The sequence below is a fragment of the Microtus ochrogaster genome, chromosome 10, assembly GCF_000317375.1.
Source record: "Microtus ochrogaster isolate Prairie Vole_2 chromosome 10, MicOch1.0, whole genome shotgun sequence".
In the NCBI taxonomy this organism is placed as follows: Eukaryota; Metazoa; Chordata; class Mammalia; order Rodentia; family Cricetidae; genus Microtus; species Microtus ochrogaster.
The window spans coordinates 80419589-80438093 of NC_022016.1; the positions used below are offsets into that span (position 1 = coordinate 80419589).

At 55.5% G+C, this 18505-nt stretch overlaps 2 protein-coding genes across 10 annotated transcripts in view; one reads left to right on the top strand and one right to left on the bottom strand.

The window, feature by feature from the left end:
* The window catches only part of Kcnab2 (potassium voltage-gated channel subfamily A regulatory beta subunit 2), a 49756-nt gene extending 35763 nt beyond the window's left edge, over positions 1 to 13993 (top strand). For 2 of the 4 annotated variants that reach the window (XM_026781833.1, XM_026781834.1), the window contains 10 exons: positions 1681 to 1725; positions 2736 to 2779; positions 4045 to 4131; positions 4773 to 4817; positions 7957 to 8042; positions 9557 to 9677; positions 9763 to 9857; positions 10431 to 10551; positions 10932 to 11020; positions 11571 to 13993. In XM_026781833.1, coding sequence (XP_026637634.1) covers positions 1681 to 1725; positions 2736 to 2779; positions 4045 to 4131; positions 4773 to 4817; positions 7957 to 8042; positions 9557 to 9677; positions 9763 to 9857; positions 10431 to 10551; positions 10932 to 11020; positions 11571 to 11660 — 823 coding nt within the window. In that variant the 3' untranslated portion in view covers positions 11661 to 13993. The remainder of the gene's footprint in view (positions 1 to 1680; positions 1726 to 2735; positions 2780 to 4044; positions 4132 to 4772; positions 4818 to 7956; positions 8043 to 9556; positions 9678 to 9762; positions 9858 to 10430; positions 10552 to 10931; positions 11021 to 11570) is intronic. The other 2 variants (XM_013348588.2, XM_026781835.1) reach the window with 1 other exon arrangement.
* Positions 13994 to 14520: 527 nt separating this feature from the next.
* Positions 14521 to 18505, bottom strand: part of Chd5 (chromodomain helicase DNA binding protein 5) — a 53229-nt gene continuing 49244 nt past the window's right edge. For 5 of the 6 annotated variants that reach the window (XM_026781829.1, XM_005353641.2, XM_026781830.1 and 2 more), the window contains exon 42: positions 17825 to 17858. Coding sequence is in view for 1 of the 6 variants with exons in the window: in XM_026781831.1 (XP_026637632.1) it covers positions 17808 to 17858 (51 nt within the window). In the remaining 5 variants the exon portion in view is untranslated. Of the gene's footprint in view, positions 17859 to 18505 lie in introns of all 6 variants that reach the window. The other variant, XM_026781831.1, reaches the window with a different exon arrangement.

Consider the following 18505-nt stretch of genomic DNA (forward strand, 5'->3'; position numbering starts at 1 on the left):
GGCATCCCTGGGCAACCTTGCTGAAATCTCAAGTTGCCCAGTTTTCCCTACTGGAGAGGGAGAACTCAGCCCAGAAGTGTCTTCCACCCTGTCTGGAGGGAGTGAGCCTTCACACACAGTGGGTGCCATGGAAGCAGTTAAGGCCAGGGTACCAGTGTTCACCATGTCCCCATGGTGCAAGTCCAGCTCTCTGAGGCAGAAGTGATACTGTCCTTTGTCCCGCTCCGTTCACAGAGCTTCATGGGATGAACTTCCTGAACACAGTAGGCATTCCCAGGTAGCCTGGGCGTAACAGGGACACCACGCAGAGGGTCAAGTGTGACGGCCTTTTAGCTCTCAGCTGAACTCTATCCTCTCTGTCCAAGGACCTCAGAGATAGTCCGACCTTCAGGAGCTCACCGTCTGCGTCTGTAAAGGGACCAGTGTGTGGCAGAAGACAGACTGTCTGGGTCTGTAAATCACCAATGTGGCCTGGCCAGGCCATGCTGGACCTGGGGAGTGGCAGGCTTCAGCCCAGCACCCTGCAAATCATGTCCCACGAGGATTAGAAGGTGGCGGAGCTCAAAGACAGCGGGATAGGAGTCTGTCTTAGCCACTGTTCCATTGCTAGGAGGAGACACCATGATCAAGACAAGGAAATGTCTTGATTTATAATTTCATTTATAATGATATAAAGGAAAGCATTTCATTGGAAGCTGGCGAATAGTTTTGGAGGTTTAGTACATTAGCATCATGGTGGGGAGCATGGTGGCACTCATGCAGGCAGGCAGGTACGCACGCACGCAGGCATGGTGCTGGAGAAGCACCTGAGAGCTCACTTCTTGAGGGCACAAGCTTGATCCACAAGCTGCAGGCCTCCAAGGAGAGCCTGGGCCTAGTGTGGGCTTTTGAAACCTCACAGCCCAGCCCAGTGACAAATCCCCAACAAGGCCACACCCCTAACCCTTCCTAAACAGTTCCACTAACTGGGAGCCAAGCATTTAAAGGCATGAGCCTGCAGGGACCGTTCTCATTCAGACACCACAGAACCCAAAGCACCCACTCAAGCAGATCCCTGACTGTCAGTCTAGGCCGAGTCCTGCCCTATATCCCAAGACCCCCAGTAAAGCTGGACCTTCCCTCCTCCTCCCTGACCTTCCTGATGGTCACTCAGAATCTCGGTGACCAGACCTCACACCACAGGGTTCCTGACACCCTCCCCCTCTTCTCTCGCACCCCTTGGTGCTGATCAATCCCAAATAAATTCTTCCCATTCAGTAATTCAAGGTAAAGCCCCTGATGGTGTGTATGGAGAGACTCACACTAGGTCATCACTCCTTTGGCATAAGCTGGCACTGCCCATGTCTGGCAGCAGAGCAGGCATTGTGAGTCCGACTTGAGGCTCTCCTGCCTCAGCGGGCCCTCATGGGGCTGAGGCGCACACATAGGGATGGGGAAGCCACTGTCCCCATCCCTGCAAACCTTTGCTCCTACCTTGCATCTCCATTGTTAGACCCTGATACCCTGCAGCGTTGAGGTGCTTGGTTCCTGCGCTTGGCACCTGGCAAGAACTTCACAATTCAGAAACACCCATTTCACACCAGGCTCCCAGGTGTGACAGCTGTAGGACCCCTAGGTGAAGGCCAAGGGAAAACCTCAGGGGCCAGCCAAGTCCAGTAACTCCTCTCTTCTGCTCTGCAGACGGTCCAGCCTCGTCATCACCACTAAGATCTTCTGGGGAGGAAAGTAAGTGCCACGGTTTGCAATGCCCCAGGGGCAGCTGGCCACTGCAGCCCCGGTTCCTGCCGAGACACCATTGGCAAAGCCGGGGCAATGGTCACACTTGTCCTTGAGGAAGGAAGGGATGTTGGCCTCTGCACACTACCTGCAGGCTGGCACTCATTTCAGTCCAGGGACCTCACGCCCATCTGGTCCCTTCCCAAACTGCAAGCAGCTTTGGCCGAATGTCTGTTACTCAAGCCTTGTTTAATTGTCATTTTTACTTACATGGTGACATTATTAAAACTCTAGAAAACAGAAAATTGTGACCTGTCTAAACCATCCTAAAGTCTCTGGGCCACCTTATCCCTCTGCCAGCTCCAGGTGTCTGGCTCTGTATTCTCTGCAGAGCTTGAGGAAATTATCAGTTTATCTCCTGGAGATTATAAAGTAGATTTATGGGCTAAGGATGAGGCTCAGTCAGTAGAGTGCCTGCCGGGGATGCATGAAGCCCTGTTTTCCTTCTCATAGCCTGTAAGCTTCGGTGGTTCATGAGGATAATTGCAGCGCTTCAGAGGCCGAAGAATCAGAAGTTGAAGGTCATCCATGGCTTTGTAACAAATTTGAAGCTAGCCTGGGACACATGAGACCCTGTCTCAAAAAAAATTTTAAAAATATTCGTTCTTAATTTTTAAAAATCCTTAGCTGGACTTATATCTGTAACCCCAATACTTGGGAAGCTGAGGCAGGAGGATCATGAGTTTGAGGCCACCCTGAGCTATGTAGGGAAAACCTGTCTCAAAAAATATAAATGATAAATCCAAGCTGAGCAGCAAGGTAATATTGAAGCCTAGAGCCCTGCGCCTCACTGCCACCTGGGGTCAGTGTCCAGGTACCCACCTGAGCCGTGGATCCTCGGCCTGGAGCTGTTATCCGCAGGTGTCGCATGTTCTGACCTGCGTTTTCCCAACATCGTTATCGTAAGCATTATCCCCAGCCGGTTGCTACATCTCTCATCCTGTTGGCCTGTTTTTCAGAGCGGAGACAGAGAGAGGCCTTTCGCGGAAGCACATAATTGAAGGTGAGCAGGGATTCTAGCCATGATGTGCCCAGCCCGTGACCTCCTGGGCGAGGACAGGCTCTCTCTAACTGTGGTGTCCCCAGCCCGTGACCTCCTGGGCGAGGACGGGCTCTCTCTAACTGTGGTGTCCCCAGCCCGTGACCTCCTGGGCGAGGACGGGCTCTCTCTAACTGTGGTGTCCCCAGCCTGTGACCTCCTGGGCGAGGACGGGCTCTCTCTAACTGTGGTGTCCCCAGCCTGTGACCTCCTGGGCAAGGACGGGCTCTCTCTAACTGTGGTGTGCCCTGTCCGTGACCTCCTGAGTGAGGACAGGCTCTCTCTAACTGTGGTGTGCCCAGCCCGTGACCTCCTGAGCAAGGAGGGGCTCCAGCCATGCTGTCCCCAGCTCATGATCTCCTCTGAAGGATAGCTAAGAGGCATAGTAGCCTTCCCTTCAGTGACCCAGCCCAGGCCTCGACCCTGGGGAACACGGACCCTTCTCTCTGCTCTGAAAAGCAGGGAACCTGAGCCTGGGCAGAGATGGTCAGCTTTCAGGCCAGGCTGAGCCTCGCACTGTCTGAATGATGCCGGGTGAGACACCCTGAGCATGTGTCAGAAGGTCTAGAAAGCTGTGAGAGCACACCCCACCACACACACACACCCAACACACACACTCGGGGGCATTGGGAATGATGAACAATGTGGCCCAGAGTGGGGGTGTCTGGGTGTGGGCTCTTCCTCTCCAAGTCATACCTATTCTGAGCTAGTATTTTTCATTAAGAAACATCATAACTAAAACAAAACAAAAAGTGCATAAGGAAAAAAAATAAAATTAAAACGTCAGAAAAAAAAAAGAAAGAAAGAAACATCATAACTGAAGGGAGGCTTAGTACCCGGCCCTCGCACCCCAGTTTCAATGTCTTCACCCTAGCTGTTTGCTCTGAGCTGCTAGGAGGTGTGTGTTGGTGATGTGTGTGTTACACACCACCCTCTTTCTGTACCCTCTCTCCTTGTGTGATGCCATGCCATGCTTTGCTTGTTTCTGTACAGACCACAGGTCCTGGAAGTGGCCCAAGGGTCTCAGGACATTTAGCCTGTGGTTCTCCTGATGTCCCCTGGAATAGCCAGGGTGCCCCCCCACTCCCTTTAGGATGTGCCTCCTGTCTTGTCATCTCCTCAAGGCCCTCACCTGTCCTAAAGCTCCACATGACAGGAGCCTGCCCTCTTCTGACTCTTGCCCCTGAGCCAGGCACCCACAGTGCTGACCCCTCCCGCTCTTCTCCCAGGACTGAAGGCTTCCCTGGAGCGGCTGCAGCTGGACTATGTGGATGTGGTTTTCGCCAATCGCCCAGACCCCAACACGCCCATGGAAGGTAGGTCAGCCAGTTACCCCCTAGCCGGTTCATGCAGGACAAAGTGCTCAGGACAGAGGTGGCTAGGCCTCTGGGTTGGGGAAGGGCAGGCCCTGGCCCTGCCAGGCTGAGCCTGGGGCCCTGATCTCATTCTGTATCCTGGCTGTGTTCAGTGCTTCTCTGGTGCGGTCTCAGCAGTTGGTATTTTGCACAGTGGCGGCTGTCGGGGACGGTTTCTTTCTTTTCATTCTGGTTCCCCTGGGAGGGCTTAGCGGTCTTTTGCTCTGGGGCGTAAGTTATTACCTGGAGGGGAGTAAGCACTCAGGGCTTTGAAGAGCCGTTTGTGTTTCTTTAGCGTTTATTTATTCCCTCGACTCCCGGTCCCTCCATCTCTCCCACTTCCTGCCTCGGCATCTTCTCATTTATGCTTTGCTGCTTCTGGGACTGGGGGGTTAAGTTGGACCGGTTATTTTGTCTCCATTTGCTTTTATATATATACCGCACTGCTGTGTGTGTGTATATAGAGAGAGATTCTTTCTTTTTAGCAGAACTCTGTTCTGTGTGATGATTTGTGCTCTTCTGTCCCGCCCGTAATCATACCACTCCTCTGTGTTCCCACAGCGATAAACTCTGGTCTCTTTAAATCTTTCTTTTATCACCAGGGGACCCATTTAGTTCCTTCAAGTCAAGGACATTCATCATTGAAGGTACACAGTACCCTCAGCCGACTATTGACTTCTGTGTCCGAGTTGCATTTTATGAGACAGTATTTTTATTTACACGACTCTCTGTCCCCCCCACCATGACAAAGTTCTCCATAAAATGCATAAGGGGTGGGGAAGCGCCCCCTGAGGACATCGTGCAAGCAGAGGGAAAGCAAAATGGTGTTGGAGCCCCTCGCTGCCCATCCATGCTCTCATCCATCCCTCCTTCCCCGTGTGCATGTCCCCACTCCATGCTTGTGGTGCTGTGACCTGCAGCGGCCGGCTGGCTTTCTGCCAGGGTCTCCCTTGATCTGAGGATGCTCCAGTCCCTGCCTGGGAGCCTGACCTTGGATGGTACAATGGGAAAGGTTGGAAAAGACTAAGTTTCCACAAGGGTCCTGGGACCCCAGACTGAGCAACCCCTAAGACTCGTCTCTTTCCTAGTTCATGCCTGGTAAGTTCTAGCCTCCAACAGAGGCAAAGAACACCAGCCAACAAGCCGCCCCGTCTGCCACAGAGGTTCCTGGTGAGCACTCTGGCCGTGTGTGGTCACTCAAGTCTGCTCATCTAGCAGCCAGGATCAAAATGGAGTGGTTCTCTTCCTTGAAGAATACATATATGAGCTGGCACGGTGCTGAGGCCCAGGGCGTCCTTGTGCCATGCTTGGTATCTGCCCCCCCCATCAGCAACTAGTCTAAGAACCCTGCCTTACAGATAGGCCTTGGTCTTCCTGGGAACCGGGCAGCATTCCACGCTGGAAGGGCTCCTGCCTGCCACCTGGTGCTGCCACCTGACCCCTCCCATGTATTATTTGTGATGCTGCAGAGATGCTGTGGGTTTTGGCCGCAGCTGGGAGGATTTAGCATCCCTGCTTCTGTCAAGCAGCATTAATTATTGAGGTGAAAGACAGCCGTCCCTCAGTGTCACTGTTTCTGGGTTCGCTGACATGGGCCGCAGGTGCACGGTGCCCCTAAACCTGCGTCCCACATTTAGCCTGCCTCTGGCCAGACCCCCATCTGCCTAGGTTTCCCCCACCCCTCAGAATAGCCAGTCACAGCAGGCTCCTGGCCCATCAGCCTTATTCCCAGGCTCTGCACCGTCTCCATCTCCCTCACTGCATGGGAAGAGCATCGCGCACTCTCCCTGGCTGTGATCCTCATGACCATGACCAGACAGCTCCGGGAGAGGCTGGGGGGGAGCGGCCGATGTGCGCCACCCTCTCAGCTTCCCTACCTCTGGCATGTGGACCTAAGCCTTGGCTGAGAAGACTAGGGAAACCATACTGCATGGTCTCAGGTGCCTCCAAGAGTGTTTCTAAAAATCTTCACAAGGGCAGCTTGTCTAGGAGCCTGAGCTCCATGGAGTAGGACCCGGGGTCTCTAGGTCTCCCGACCTCTTCCCGATGTCAAACATGTCAGTTAAAGGCAGTGACTCAGGGAAGGTCCCAGAAGGCCCAAACTCCCTTTTCATATGTCCCTCATCTAGGTAGGGTAAAGAAGACCCCAAAGAGTCACAGTCCCCAACCTCAGAAGAGGCAGGGCGGGGCAGAGTTGCCCTGCAGGGGCAGAAGTAAGATATAACTTCCCTGGTGTTCTGGGTGAACCTACTGGGACCATTTTGCCAGAATCCCAGTGGCCTTAGCCCCAGAGATAGGATGCCCCGGAGTCCACCATGAATAGACCTTAGCCAAAGCAGTACTTAGGGACCTAGAATGAGTAAGAAGTAAGACACCCCCCAAAACAGGGCAGACAGAAGCCAACACTATGCCCCATGCAAGGAAGGTCCTGTGGACCCAATGGTGTTTCGAGGCAGGCCATCAGAACGGCTCTGCCGTTCTCTTCTCCCCTTCTCTCGCGGTCCCTCCCATAGCCTGGAATTGCGGCTGCTAGGGTGGGGCGGGGACATTCAGAAGCGAGGCGGATGTTACCCCCGTGTTTTTAGAAACACTTCTCTATACCTCTACCCTGCCTTTGGCTGTTGACCTTGCAAGCATTGTATCAGACCTGTGAGAAATCCATGGAGCCATCCCTCACCCCTCCAAGACCCCGTTCCGTTTTCAGAGCCAACACATCTCTAAGAAGCTAAATGGCCAAGGGAGAAGGCCTACAAGTGGCAGGGTTTTTTAAATTAACTCAAAGTTCCCATATGTAATAATGGGTCTTATTGTGACATTTTTCTACATGGTTATCATGTATTTCAATCACCCCCCATCGCTCCCTTTCCCCTCCCACTCCTGATCATCCCTATTCTTCCCATCTGATCCCTTTCACACTTCCAGATGGCAGATTTTTATGCCCCCAGACCTGTGAATTCGATGGCACGTGTGCTGTTGGGGTGGGGAGAGTCCCGCTCTTGCTGTAGAGGATGGGGTGGGAGCATCTCAGCCATTCACTCCTTAGGATGTCGTGAGTCTCAGCTTTTGTGGACCCTCGCAACTCTTTGCTGCAGACCTCGGCCCCTCCCGGAAGGGACAGTTAAACCCACCCTCCTACCCCCATTGCCCTGAGGAAGACTGCAGCCTGGGCATGCCCTGCCCAAACCTTTTCACTTCTGCTTCCAGCTCCCCAAGCACAGGAACAAGAAACGCTGGTCCCAAGAGCCCCAGCCTCAAGGGCCTGCCTTTGTCCCCACGGCGCCATCTTCCCTCTCTGCGAAGCCCTGAGGATCCCGGTGGGAATGGCTTTCAGTGACTAGAACTGTGTTTGCAAGCGTTGCTAACGTCACTGCCGTGGCCGGTCTGGTTGTCTAGCCTTTATCCACCCAGCTGGTCCACTGAATGACCAGGATACCCACTTCCTCATCCTAGAGTCTGAGGCCCACTCCTGGGGTTCCCCTTCTCTCACCCCCTTGCCAGCCGTAGGGACATCAGACTACTCACAAAGCCTTTTTCCAGGGATCCTGGCAAGCCTCACCTGCTCAGAGAACTTGTCTTCAGGATTTCGATTCCATTTTCTTTTCTCCTGGAATCTCCGCTCCCCAACACCCACACTCGACCCTGGGAGCCAGAAAGTACACTGCTTGCAAGATGCCTTTGCAGCCTGCTCCCTCCTCCCGGCACCCCCACCTGCATCTGCAGACCGTCCCCAGGCTGGGCCTGACCCCCAGCCACCCCAACCCATGCTCTCTCCATTCTCTCTCACAGAGACCGTACGGGCCATGACCCACGTCATCAACCAGGGGATGGCCATGTACTGGGGCACATCACGCTGGAGTTCCATGGAGATCATGGTAAGATGACACCCGTGTCTCCACAGGCATGGGTTCCTTGTGGGAGGAGATCCCAAGACACGGACATACGTGTCCGAGCATAGCAGGGTGCGGTTGACATAGGCGTGCACCTCAGCTTGCTTCACAGCGCAGTCTGTGGCCCTGGTCTCAGTTTCTGGATCTATAGGAGAAGCCTGCTGGCGTGGTCCTAGGGCCTCAGTACCTGTGCTGCTTGTCGTTTATTCTGGGCTTCTGGGATGTTCCAATAGATTTAAGGGCTTCACGGGAGCTGATGCCCATTTTAGCCTCTGCAGTACCTCAGTAGGTAAAGGAAGATGCTAACCCCCTGTCTCGAGCTGATGCCCATTTTAGCCTCTGCAGTACCTCAGTAGGTAAAGGAAGATGCTAACCCCCTGTCTCACGTGGGAAAGTCAAGGATATAGGGGTTAAGTCCCATCTTAAGGTCACAGTGCTTAGGTCAAGACTGATGCCCAAACAGTGCAGGACGGAGCCTGGGCCGCCTTTTTAGGACAACACCCCAGTAATTGTCATCTCTTTCCATGGGAGCCATCAGGCTAGAGCAGCCTATGTCCCTGTGTGTTTCTGAGGTTCCCAGGAAGACTCAGCAGGAGGTCCCTGTCCTCGAAGACAGAAGGGAATGGCCCAGATGGAGAGGCTGCCTCCATCCTGCAGCCTGAGGAATCCTGACCTCCGCCTCCACTCCACATTCAGCCCTGCCCTTCCCCTGGCCCTGCCCAGTGTCCCTGCATTCCAGGCATGCAGCGCTGCTGCTGCTGCTGCTGCTGCTGTAGCTTCCGTGAGCCACACATTACTGCTGCAAGCAGGAAGTGCAACAGGATTTTTGTTTTTTAAAATCCCAGGGGACTTCGGAAGCCCCTGGTGTAACTCAGCATTTGAGTGGGTCCGCGAGCCTGGGTCAGACATCTTGCTGACCACCCAGCCAGCCCTGGGAAAGATGTCAGTGTCTTCACCCCACTCCCTAGAGGGAGAATCTGAGTTTCAGACCAGAGCGGAAGCAGGGCCGCTCTAAGTGGCAGGAATGTCCCCACGATAGGACTGTCTCTGGCAGTTGTGGAACGCCTTCAGGCCAAGGCCCCAAGCTCCTGATCCCTAACTAACTTCACCAGTTAGCTTATGTAGCTGTTGCCTCCAGGAAGGCTTTTACAACCCCCAAATTCATCATAGGTCCAGGGCCTTGAGTGCCAGGCACAAGCTGCTCCTATTGGAAGGACTTCAGACACCTGTGGCTCATTGACCCCTTATGACAAATGGGGACACTGAGGCACCATGCTCCCATTCACCCCTAACCTGAGGCCTTACTACATTGTGATTCCTCCAAAAACCATCAAAGGATTCCAAAGCCTATCTCCTTTTCCTGGCTCCCATGGGGTCTGCCGCAGACTCTCAGGAAAGCTGGGGGTGGAGGGAGCATCAGGGCCTGGGAGGCCTCTGTGTCTTTTCCCTGTGCCCCCCCCCCAGGTCCCCTGACGCAGCCTTCTCCTTCTGTACCTCAGGAGGCCTACTCGGTGGCCCGGCAGTTCAACCTGATCCCGCCCATCTGCGAGCAGGCGGAGTACCACATGTTCCAGAGAGAGAAGGTGGAGGTCCAGCTGCCAGAGCTGTTCCACAAGATTGGTGGGTACCAGCCTACCCTGCCTGCCCCACTCCTCACCCCCCTCAGGGCCCCAGCTTAACCTCACCTGCTCTCTCTCTCTCTCAGGAGTGGGTGCCATGACCTGGTCCCCTCTGGCCTGTGGTATCGTCTCGGGAAAGTATGACAGCGGCATCCCGCCTTACTCCAGAGCCTCCCTGAAGGTGAGCCCAGCTGGCATCAGAAGGGGTTCCAAGTCCGTAAGGACCTCCCATCCATGGGGCAGACCTTAGATTAGCAGGCCCATGAACCTCACACACACACATGCGCGCGTGCGCGCGCGCACACACACACACACACACACACACTCACACTTGCCCCTTCTGTGCTTCGACATTCAACAGTCTGGTCACTACCGCCTTAGGTCATGCTCCAGTCCCCATGACGTCCCCCACTCTACCATCACAGAGACCCCAGACAAAACGTAGGGCACAGAGTCGTCCCCAAATCAAATTCTGTTCCCTTGCTGAGCACCCAAGAAGCATAAGGGCGATCATATTTGGGAGACAAGCACCCTAAGCTCCCAACTCTAGGTCTTACTCTCTCCCAAGCCTGGGTCCTAGGAGGCCCCTCAGGGCCTCTGGCCCAGGCTCTGGTCAGTCCACCACAAACAGACCTAGGCCTTCAGGATCCGGAAGGGTGTAAGTCTGGCCCAGTGCAAGCGTGAGGCCAGGTGCCAACAGAGCTGATGTTTGTGGAGAATCAGCTTCCCTTACCTGGAGCTTGTCCCTTCCCAGGGCTACCAGTGGTTGAAGGACAAGATCCTGAGTGAGGAGGGGCGGCGCCAGCAGGCCAAGCTGAAGGAACTGCAGGCCATTGCCGAGCGTCTAGGCTGCACCCTCCCCCAGCTGGCCATAGGTAATGGGCTCTGGGCACGGTGGGGGGACACCTGTGAGGGACCCCAGACAGCACCCCCTTGAAGGCCAAGGTAAGGACTCCTGGGGCAGAGTTCAGATCTTTGACTCTTTAAAAGACAGACCACCAGCCTACACCCTCAGCCAACTAGCCGGGGTCATGGGGAAGGGAAGGGATCTTTGAACACTTGGGCCACCCCTCGAGCAGAAACAGAGATCCCCAGAACCTTCTCTAGATACCCCTAGGGCAAACTCTCACGCGGTGGTCCTGAGCATTCTAAGAGTGCCCCGTGACCCCCGTGAGAGCTTGAGTTCCTCTGCCCAGGCGTAGCCAGGCAGGCCCTGCAGAGGGTCCCTCCCTCACCTCTGGTCATATGCCCACAGCCTGGTGCCTGAGGAACGAGGGCGTCAGCTCTGTGCTTCTGGGTGCTTCCAATGCAGAGCAGCTTATGGAGAACATTGGCGCAATACAGGTAAGAAGGGGGCTCTGGTGGTGGCTCAGGAGCATGGGGCCTACAGGAACGGCAGAGAGCCCTGCTCCTGCAGAGTTGTTCCTCACAGGAACAGATGCAAACAGTGGAAGAAGATTGAGTGTCGTGAGGCAATCACCACTGAGGGCAGAGAGGCCAGAGTTAGGCAAGGATGCCGAAATGCAGGGCAGAGAGAGACACGAAGGTTCCAGTGGGGTGGGAAGGGGGTTGTGCAGCCACTCATCAAAGAACCCTTTGGGGACTAGGAGGTCAGAGGACTGGAGCCTAGGGCAGACCCTGGAGTTGCATGGCTGCAGGGACGTGGGTGAGATGAAACCCTGGAGGTTGGTGACATGGAGCAGGGCAGGCAGGACCCAGCTGAGCTTTCAGGCGGCTTCTGCTATTGGTGCGGATGGAAGCCAAGGACAGGACCAAAGACCTGATGGGACTTAATGATGGGAGCTGCAGCTGGATTCCTGGCTGACAGGGAGACGCTGGAAAGAGCCGCCCACCTCTCCTTCAGCCCAGGCTAGCCTTTTACCCTTGCACGCAGGTCCTTCCAAAACTGTCGTCTTCCATCGTCCACGAGATCGATAGCATTCTGGGCAATAAACCCTACAGCAAAAAGGACTATAGATCCTAAGTCAGCCCCACCACCTGCTCGGACAGTTTCCGGTTCCCTTGTCGTCTCTGTTCGCTCGCTTCTGCTGTTTCAAAGCCAAATGCAGAGTGTGGTTCGTATCCAAGGGGAAAACACTATGCCCGGACGTCACCAGGAAACGACCTCCAAAGTCACCGCCAGATGCCACCTGCCGCTTCTTCACTGGATACTGTCTGACGGGTGCCAGGAGATGGCATCGATTAGGGAGGACATTCAAAGGCTCCCGCCCCAGCCTTCCACCTCTGCTTATCCTTCAGGAAGGAACATTTGCCCCCAGCCATGCCCCCCCATGGAGATTCCAGACGCCACGGCCGAATGGAGTTCTAATCCTCAGAGCAGGCAGGGCAGGCCTCTCTGCCAAGAACCCCTGCCTCCAGAGAGGGGCCCGCCACTTCCTAGCACCTCTCCAGCAGCCAGATCCTGGTGGTTAGGGCAGGGCCCCCCTCTTTCCATGGACACCGGGCACTTTGTTCAGGGCTGGCCAGGAGTCCCATTCTTCCCAGACCTTGACCTGACCCACACGCCCAGTGGGCCTTGGCTAGGGTTGTACCCACCTACCTGACCCTTGGCCCCCACCCTTACCCTTGCTGGCAGGGGCAAGGATCCCAGCTGGCTTTCCCAGTGTCTACCACCCTGCGTACAGCTCCTGATCCCCACGGCAGGGAAACCCAGCAGCAGGCTTGGATGGAGCCCTCTGATGTATGCCCCTCTGTCCAGAACTGTAGACAGGTGTGGCAGCTGGCCATGCTACAGGCAGGTCACAGCAGACTGGGCCCATGCTCACAAGACCATGTTCCTCTCAGACCTCCCTCTGATACCTCTGCTGTGCCGGGGCTTGTGACTTGAGCTTTCAGTGAGGGGGGCCTCCCTGGGGTTTCTGCTGCTGCAAACTGGGGGAGGAGGCAGAACTCCAGTAACCATCCCCAGGTTGTAAGAAAAGATCCCCAGGGACCACTCCCCAAAAAAGATGGCCAGGATTACTCATTCTCTGCTGCATCCCGCCATGCTGGCCCAGGACAGGCTGTGGAGAAGGAGAAAGGGCAGGGTGGGCAACCCCTTAGCAGTAGGAGCTAGGCAGATGGTGGTACCAGGAAGCCTGCAGGTTTGAGCAGGGCATGCTGCCTGGAGGCTCAGTCTCCATGGTCCTATGATGCTTTGGGGACAGGGTCCTACCCATGTGTGCTCCCTGACTCCCTAGAAGACCCAAGCCTCCTGCCCTGGACAGGCAGTGGCCAGTCCCCAAGTATACACCTTGGAGACACAGCACTCGGCTTCTCTTCGGCAGCTGCTATTGCAAGGCTCCTCCCTGTTGCTCTTTACCATCTGTTGTCCAGCCAGAGCTGGGCAGAGGCTAGGGCAGGGTGGAGAGGATGGAGGACGAGGCAGGCAGGAAGGAAGGCAGCAGGATGAGCAGCTTCCTCTCTCTCACACACACACACAACCCCCCTGCACACCCCAGGCTCTCAGACCTTCGCCACTGCTCACAGCCCCAAGCCCTGTGGGTGTGGGGATGGAGGCCATAGGCTCTGGCACCTCCATGCCTGAACTAGAGGAGCCTGCTTCCTGAACAGGGCCCTGCAGTGGCCCAGCAGGAAGTAGCCAGCCCCGTCCACACAGCTGACCTCAACCCTGCTTGCTATGTGGACCAGGCATGCAGGGATGCCCACAGTAGGAGCTGGTGCTGCCTGTGAGCCACACCTCAGAGCTAAGCCCCTGCTGGGTGTGTGCAAGAGACCGGAAGGCAGGCTGCAGGGTGAGCCCTAGCTGCAGGCGGCCTCCTGGATGACATTTTAACAAAGTGTTTCTGGGATATTTTCTTCCTTATATTCTTTGGAGGAGTTGGGGATCACCTGCCTCCATGGAGGGATTTGGGTAGGACGGTCTTGGGAGACCACAGAAGACACATACGGACAGCCTATACAGGGGGAGCTGGCCCCGGGCCCTTGAAGGGTCTAAGGCCAGTTCCTTCCTCCATGGCCACACACCTCCCTTCCTCTGGCCCCAGGTGCCTGTTGGTCGGCACAGCCAGCCAGGCCAGATACAGGAGGGGGCTGTTTGGGGGATCTGGCACACGGAGCCCTGCTATTGCTATCCCAGACCCAAGGTCCTGAGGCACCGCAGGACACCCGTGTGCCTGCTCTTGTCAATCATGTACATAATGTGCTTCCTCCCCTCATTTTTTAACGAGCGTGGCTCCTTGCTAATTGCACCCCATCAGGCCGACCGCAAGCGCCTCCAGCTTCCCAACAGACTCAGACCAAGGTGCAGCCCATATTTATGGAATGACAAATAAAATCCGAGCCCTTGGGTCTCCATGCTTCTGTCCTCTCATTTCCACACACACAGTGCCAGAGGGAGGGCAAAGCCACCGACCGCGGGGAGTTTCCCACCCCTAAACCCAGCTCGAAAGCTGAGGCCAAGATGGAAGGACAGGCCCAAATACAGGGTAGAGAGATGGGATGGGTTGGTCAAAATATCCACCCTGCCTCTCCCAGATGCCATCCCTGAGGCCCATGGGAGATACGGGCACCTCTCCCCATCATACACCTATCTTTCCAACACGTCCAGAGGCCCAGAGCTGATGGCTGGAAGGCTCCATGCCTTGAGAGACCAGCTGGCTGCTGTTCTCACGTTGATGGGTTTCGGTCGCTGCAGTGTGTCTGAAGGTGCCAGCAGGTGGTGCCTCTTCAAGCACCCTGCCATTTGGGGTCTTCCCTCCTTCCTTGTGAGCCCTGAGCCAAGGGTGCAGATCGAAATGTAGAAGATTTGGAAAGCATTCTCACCTCCCCCGCCACTCACCACCTCCCTCTCCTAAACCAGCAAGACTAAGAACTACGACAACTCCATCTCTTCCCAAAGGGTTTATTAAAACACAGAAACCAAAACATACACACAGAGTACAAGTGAAGATAACAGTTGGCTAGCCTGTCCAGCCTCCCCTAGGACAGCCTTCAGAGGAGCTGGGGTATGTGCCCCTTGGGACCCATTGAGACGCTCTGGCTAGCCCCAAGTGCCTACTCCTGCTTCACCAGGGTGTACTGGATGGGACAGCGGCAGGACAGATGCCAGCCTGGCCTGGGCAGGAAAACTCCCTGTAGAGTCTAGCTTGACCCTGGCAGGCAGCAGGGGGCCCTCCCTCCTCTCCAGGCCAGGTAAAGGAGCTACCTCCGAGCTGGACTCTGGTCCCTGTGTGGCTATGTGGAGTTCAGGACATACACACACACCCAACAGGCCCTTTCCGGGTTATCGCACCTAAAAAAATACTTTGTTTTAAAAAAAATCTGAAAATTAAGAGGGAAAATATCCATAAACACAAGGACACCGACGACTTTGGGCTGACGCACCACAACCTGTAAACTTCCGGGTATATAAACTGGGCGGATCGGCTTCCTCCTCCATGCTGTGTTCTGTGCGGGAGCGCCTTAGGGGTGGCTGTCCACCCTCATGGACAGGCTAAGACAGCGAAGGTAAAGGGAGGGTTAGCCTGGGCCCCTAACCCCCTTCCTTCCTTGACACACACCAGAAGCTCCAAGCATCAACACTTGCCCACTCTGTGGGACTACAGGATTTCTGGCCCTCTAGCCCACCGTCAGCATGCCCCCTGCAGGACCTCAAGACTTAGGGGACAGTTGCAGGTGTTATACTGAGCCTCTCAACCCTGTATGGGTATGGGGGCACCCAGAGGGTGAGGGAGGGAGCCCTGGCACACAGAAAGCCCTGGAGTATAGGAATTCTACAGAGGAAGCACTTCAGAGCAGGAGTGTACGAAGGGGTGCCCTCAGGTGTTGTAGGTCCAACCCAAATGCCCTGTGTCTCACCTGAGAGACACCCCACACCTTCCACAGAATCCTATAGCAGCTAGTGAGTCAGAGTGGCTGGAAATGTAATGTCACTGTGGCTCAGACAGCTTGGGTACGAGGACCCCAATTCTATCAGCAAAACAGAGCCAGCCTCAAGATGCCATCTCTGCCTCCATCACTCTCCGGCATGAGACAGCTGAGAGACCTTTTTCCTCTCCCCAGCTGCCTGGGCAATCTAGCCTCCAAAACCTCCTAGGTGCTGGAACCTAGGAACACAGACCTTTCCAGCAGCAGGGGGCTCGGGTCAGGGTGGCTGTGGAGAGAAGGCCAGGGTGGGTGGGTGTAGCATAGGAAGAGGCAGAGACAGGCAGAGCACAGACTCCTGAGAGATGTCATCAGGGAAAGGGTGAACCCTTGAGAGTCACAGGCCATACTGTTCCCCCTGTGCCTCCAGACCCCAGTGTCAGGCTCTGTCACTTGGGGCAAAGGAGGTGAGTACAGCTCCAAATGAGGCCAGCAAGGCTGACTGTCTTGCCTGGTGGGATTAGTACAAGGGGCACTGGGTTGGGGGACAAGCTTATGGTGGCCGCTCCCATACAAGGGACAGCCCTTCTTAGAGAGATACACCTGGAGATCTATGGTATGCTCAGGCCTGCAGAGGTCCTGTCTGTGACCAGAGTCCCCCCTCTACCTACCCACAGTGTCTGGCCAGTCTGCTGGCCTTGAGATTTCGACAGACCAAAGTGTGGCAATGCCACAGTGGAAGAAGCCGTGGGGGTCCAGCCCTCCAGGGGTTCAGAGGAGGAGCTATGTTACAGATGTGCACATCTGGGCTAAGGAAAGACTGGGCACCTGCCCTGGTGTCCTTAAGACAAGCCATTGAGGCCTGCCCCCAATCTTGGTGGACCCAGAGACACTGTAACCGTCCTTTCCCAGGGAGGAGAGTCTGAACCCCTCCAATCTTCCTGCCCTCAGACCCAACATGCTTCTCCCCAGAAGCCTCTTCCTCATCTTCAGGGTATACTGAGCCCTAGAACATCTGCCTGGGAACGCCAACGCAAGGGCTTGGAAATCTCCAGGTTGAGCTAGGGTCAGCAAGGAGGTCAGATACAAGCCAAGCGCCTGGCAGGTCCACCCCACCCATACGTACCCCAGCATGGAGCGTTACGTGGTGCCACAGGCTGGGGTAGAGCCAGACAAGTTAGTATGGCAACGCTGGCATGGGAAGATGGTCCTGGCATTCCAAGGCATCCCTACAGGAAATAAGGCCAGAAGCCTTGGAGGCTCCAGCTCGGAAAGATCTAAAGAAGCCATCAGGTCCAATGCCACCTCCAGGCACAGCTCTCCACCCCCTCTGCGAACCAGCAAGGGCCATGGTGGCCCCTACTTCATGCAGCAACTTCCCTAGACAAGGCCTCTCTAGGACCAAGACAACAGAGAAGTTCAGCTTGACATCTGTGGTCCAGGATGTTGGGCACAGGAAAGCCTGTGCCCAGGTGGAGGGGGTCAAGTCTCCCAGGGCTACCCAACAAACATGACTCTCTTTCCTGGGACACCCTACCAGCTCCCGCAAAGAGCAAATGTCCAGAAGCCCCTGTCGGGCCGGCCTTTGGCCCAGGTCTGTCCTGCCTTCTGAGGCACCCTCTTCTATTTGCCACACATCGCTGGGGCCTCCAGTGTCCACTGGAAACAGATTCCAGAGCCTTTGAGATATGTGCCCGTGCCAGGAGATGAAATGTACCTGGTGGTCCCCAACCCTGGCAGGAAGGAGATAGAAAACCCCAACCTGGGCATCACCAGGCTAAGCAGCCACTCTCCAGACCTGATCCCCCTACCGCTAGAGTCCCAAGTAGGCAGGGGGCCAGAGCAGAAGGGTCGCCACACAGGTGCAGACAGGGGCAAGGGACACACTAAGGGCTTCCAGAACCCGGGATGCTGCCTTCTCCCCAGCTGGAGTGAGCCCACAGGGCAACATCAAGGGCCTCCAGAGAACTTCCCCTTGCGTCTGGCGCCGGGTGACAGACAGGAGCGCCGTGAGTCTGGGTCTTCCACACGCCATCCAACTCTTTATCAAGACAAACACGTTCGCATCTTCGGTAGGAAAGTGCAAAAAAGAGTACAGGTAAATGGCATTTCCTCTAAGTCAGTCACTCTGGAGGAGGTGCCAGGGCCTTGCCCGGCATGGCGGAGGGTAGGATGCAGTGTGGAAGAACATTATCGACTGTGATGAGGTGGCACTTCTGGGCTCTTGTGCAGCCAGGCTGGGCCTTGTCCTCTGCGTGAGAGAATTGCTTGCGTTCCCTTTTGTATCCCAACACGGCACCGACTCCTAAAAGGGCTGCAGCTTTTCTCTCCCATGGGGGTTGGGCAGGTGGCCCGGCTGCAAAAGGCAAACCAGTAGGTTACACGATTGGCTGGCCAGGTCTCCAGAGGCACCAGCTGTCCACAGTGGTCACACGTATGATCACAGGGAATCCTGGAATTAAGATTCTCCAGTCACAGGCCTTTGGGCTAAATGTGAGCTGCACCCCAATTACTGGAGTCCCAGCATCCAGCAGGTTCTAGCTGGAAGCTCATCCCGGGCTTCCGGCCTTGCATCTACCTTACAGGGACAGACAGGACTTGGAGAGGCCATCACGACTGGCAACTTCTCTGAATTCCCCATCTCCATACCCAAAGCCATTAATACACTCAACCCCTCATGTACTCCATCCCCAGGTACCTCCCCCTGGTCCTGAACAGAGAATAAGGGTGTAAGGCAAGCAGCAACTGTCCATGGAGTCAATCACCATGCAGGGCAGGGTTCCAGGCTTGGGAGCAGTGATCCCTAACACATGTCTAACACATGTGTACATAAAGATGTCCACGTGAATACACACGCACATATACACAGCCATGACCAAGTCCTGGTCAGAATGTGACTCGAAGCTACCAGAAATATTAAGACTCCCAAGGTTCAGAGGCATGAGTGGAGTGTATGAACAGGACAAACCGGAGGGTACGGGACAGAGGCGTGTGGGACAGAGG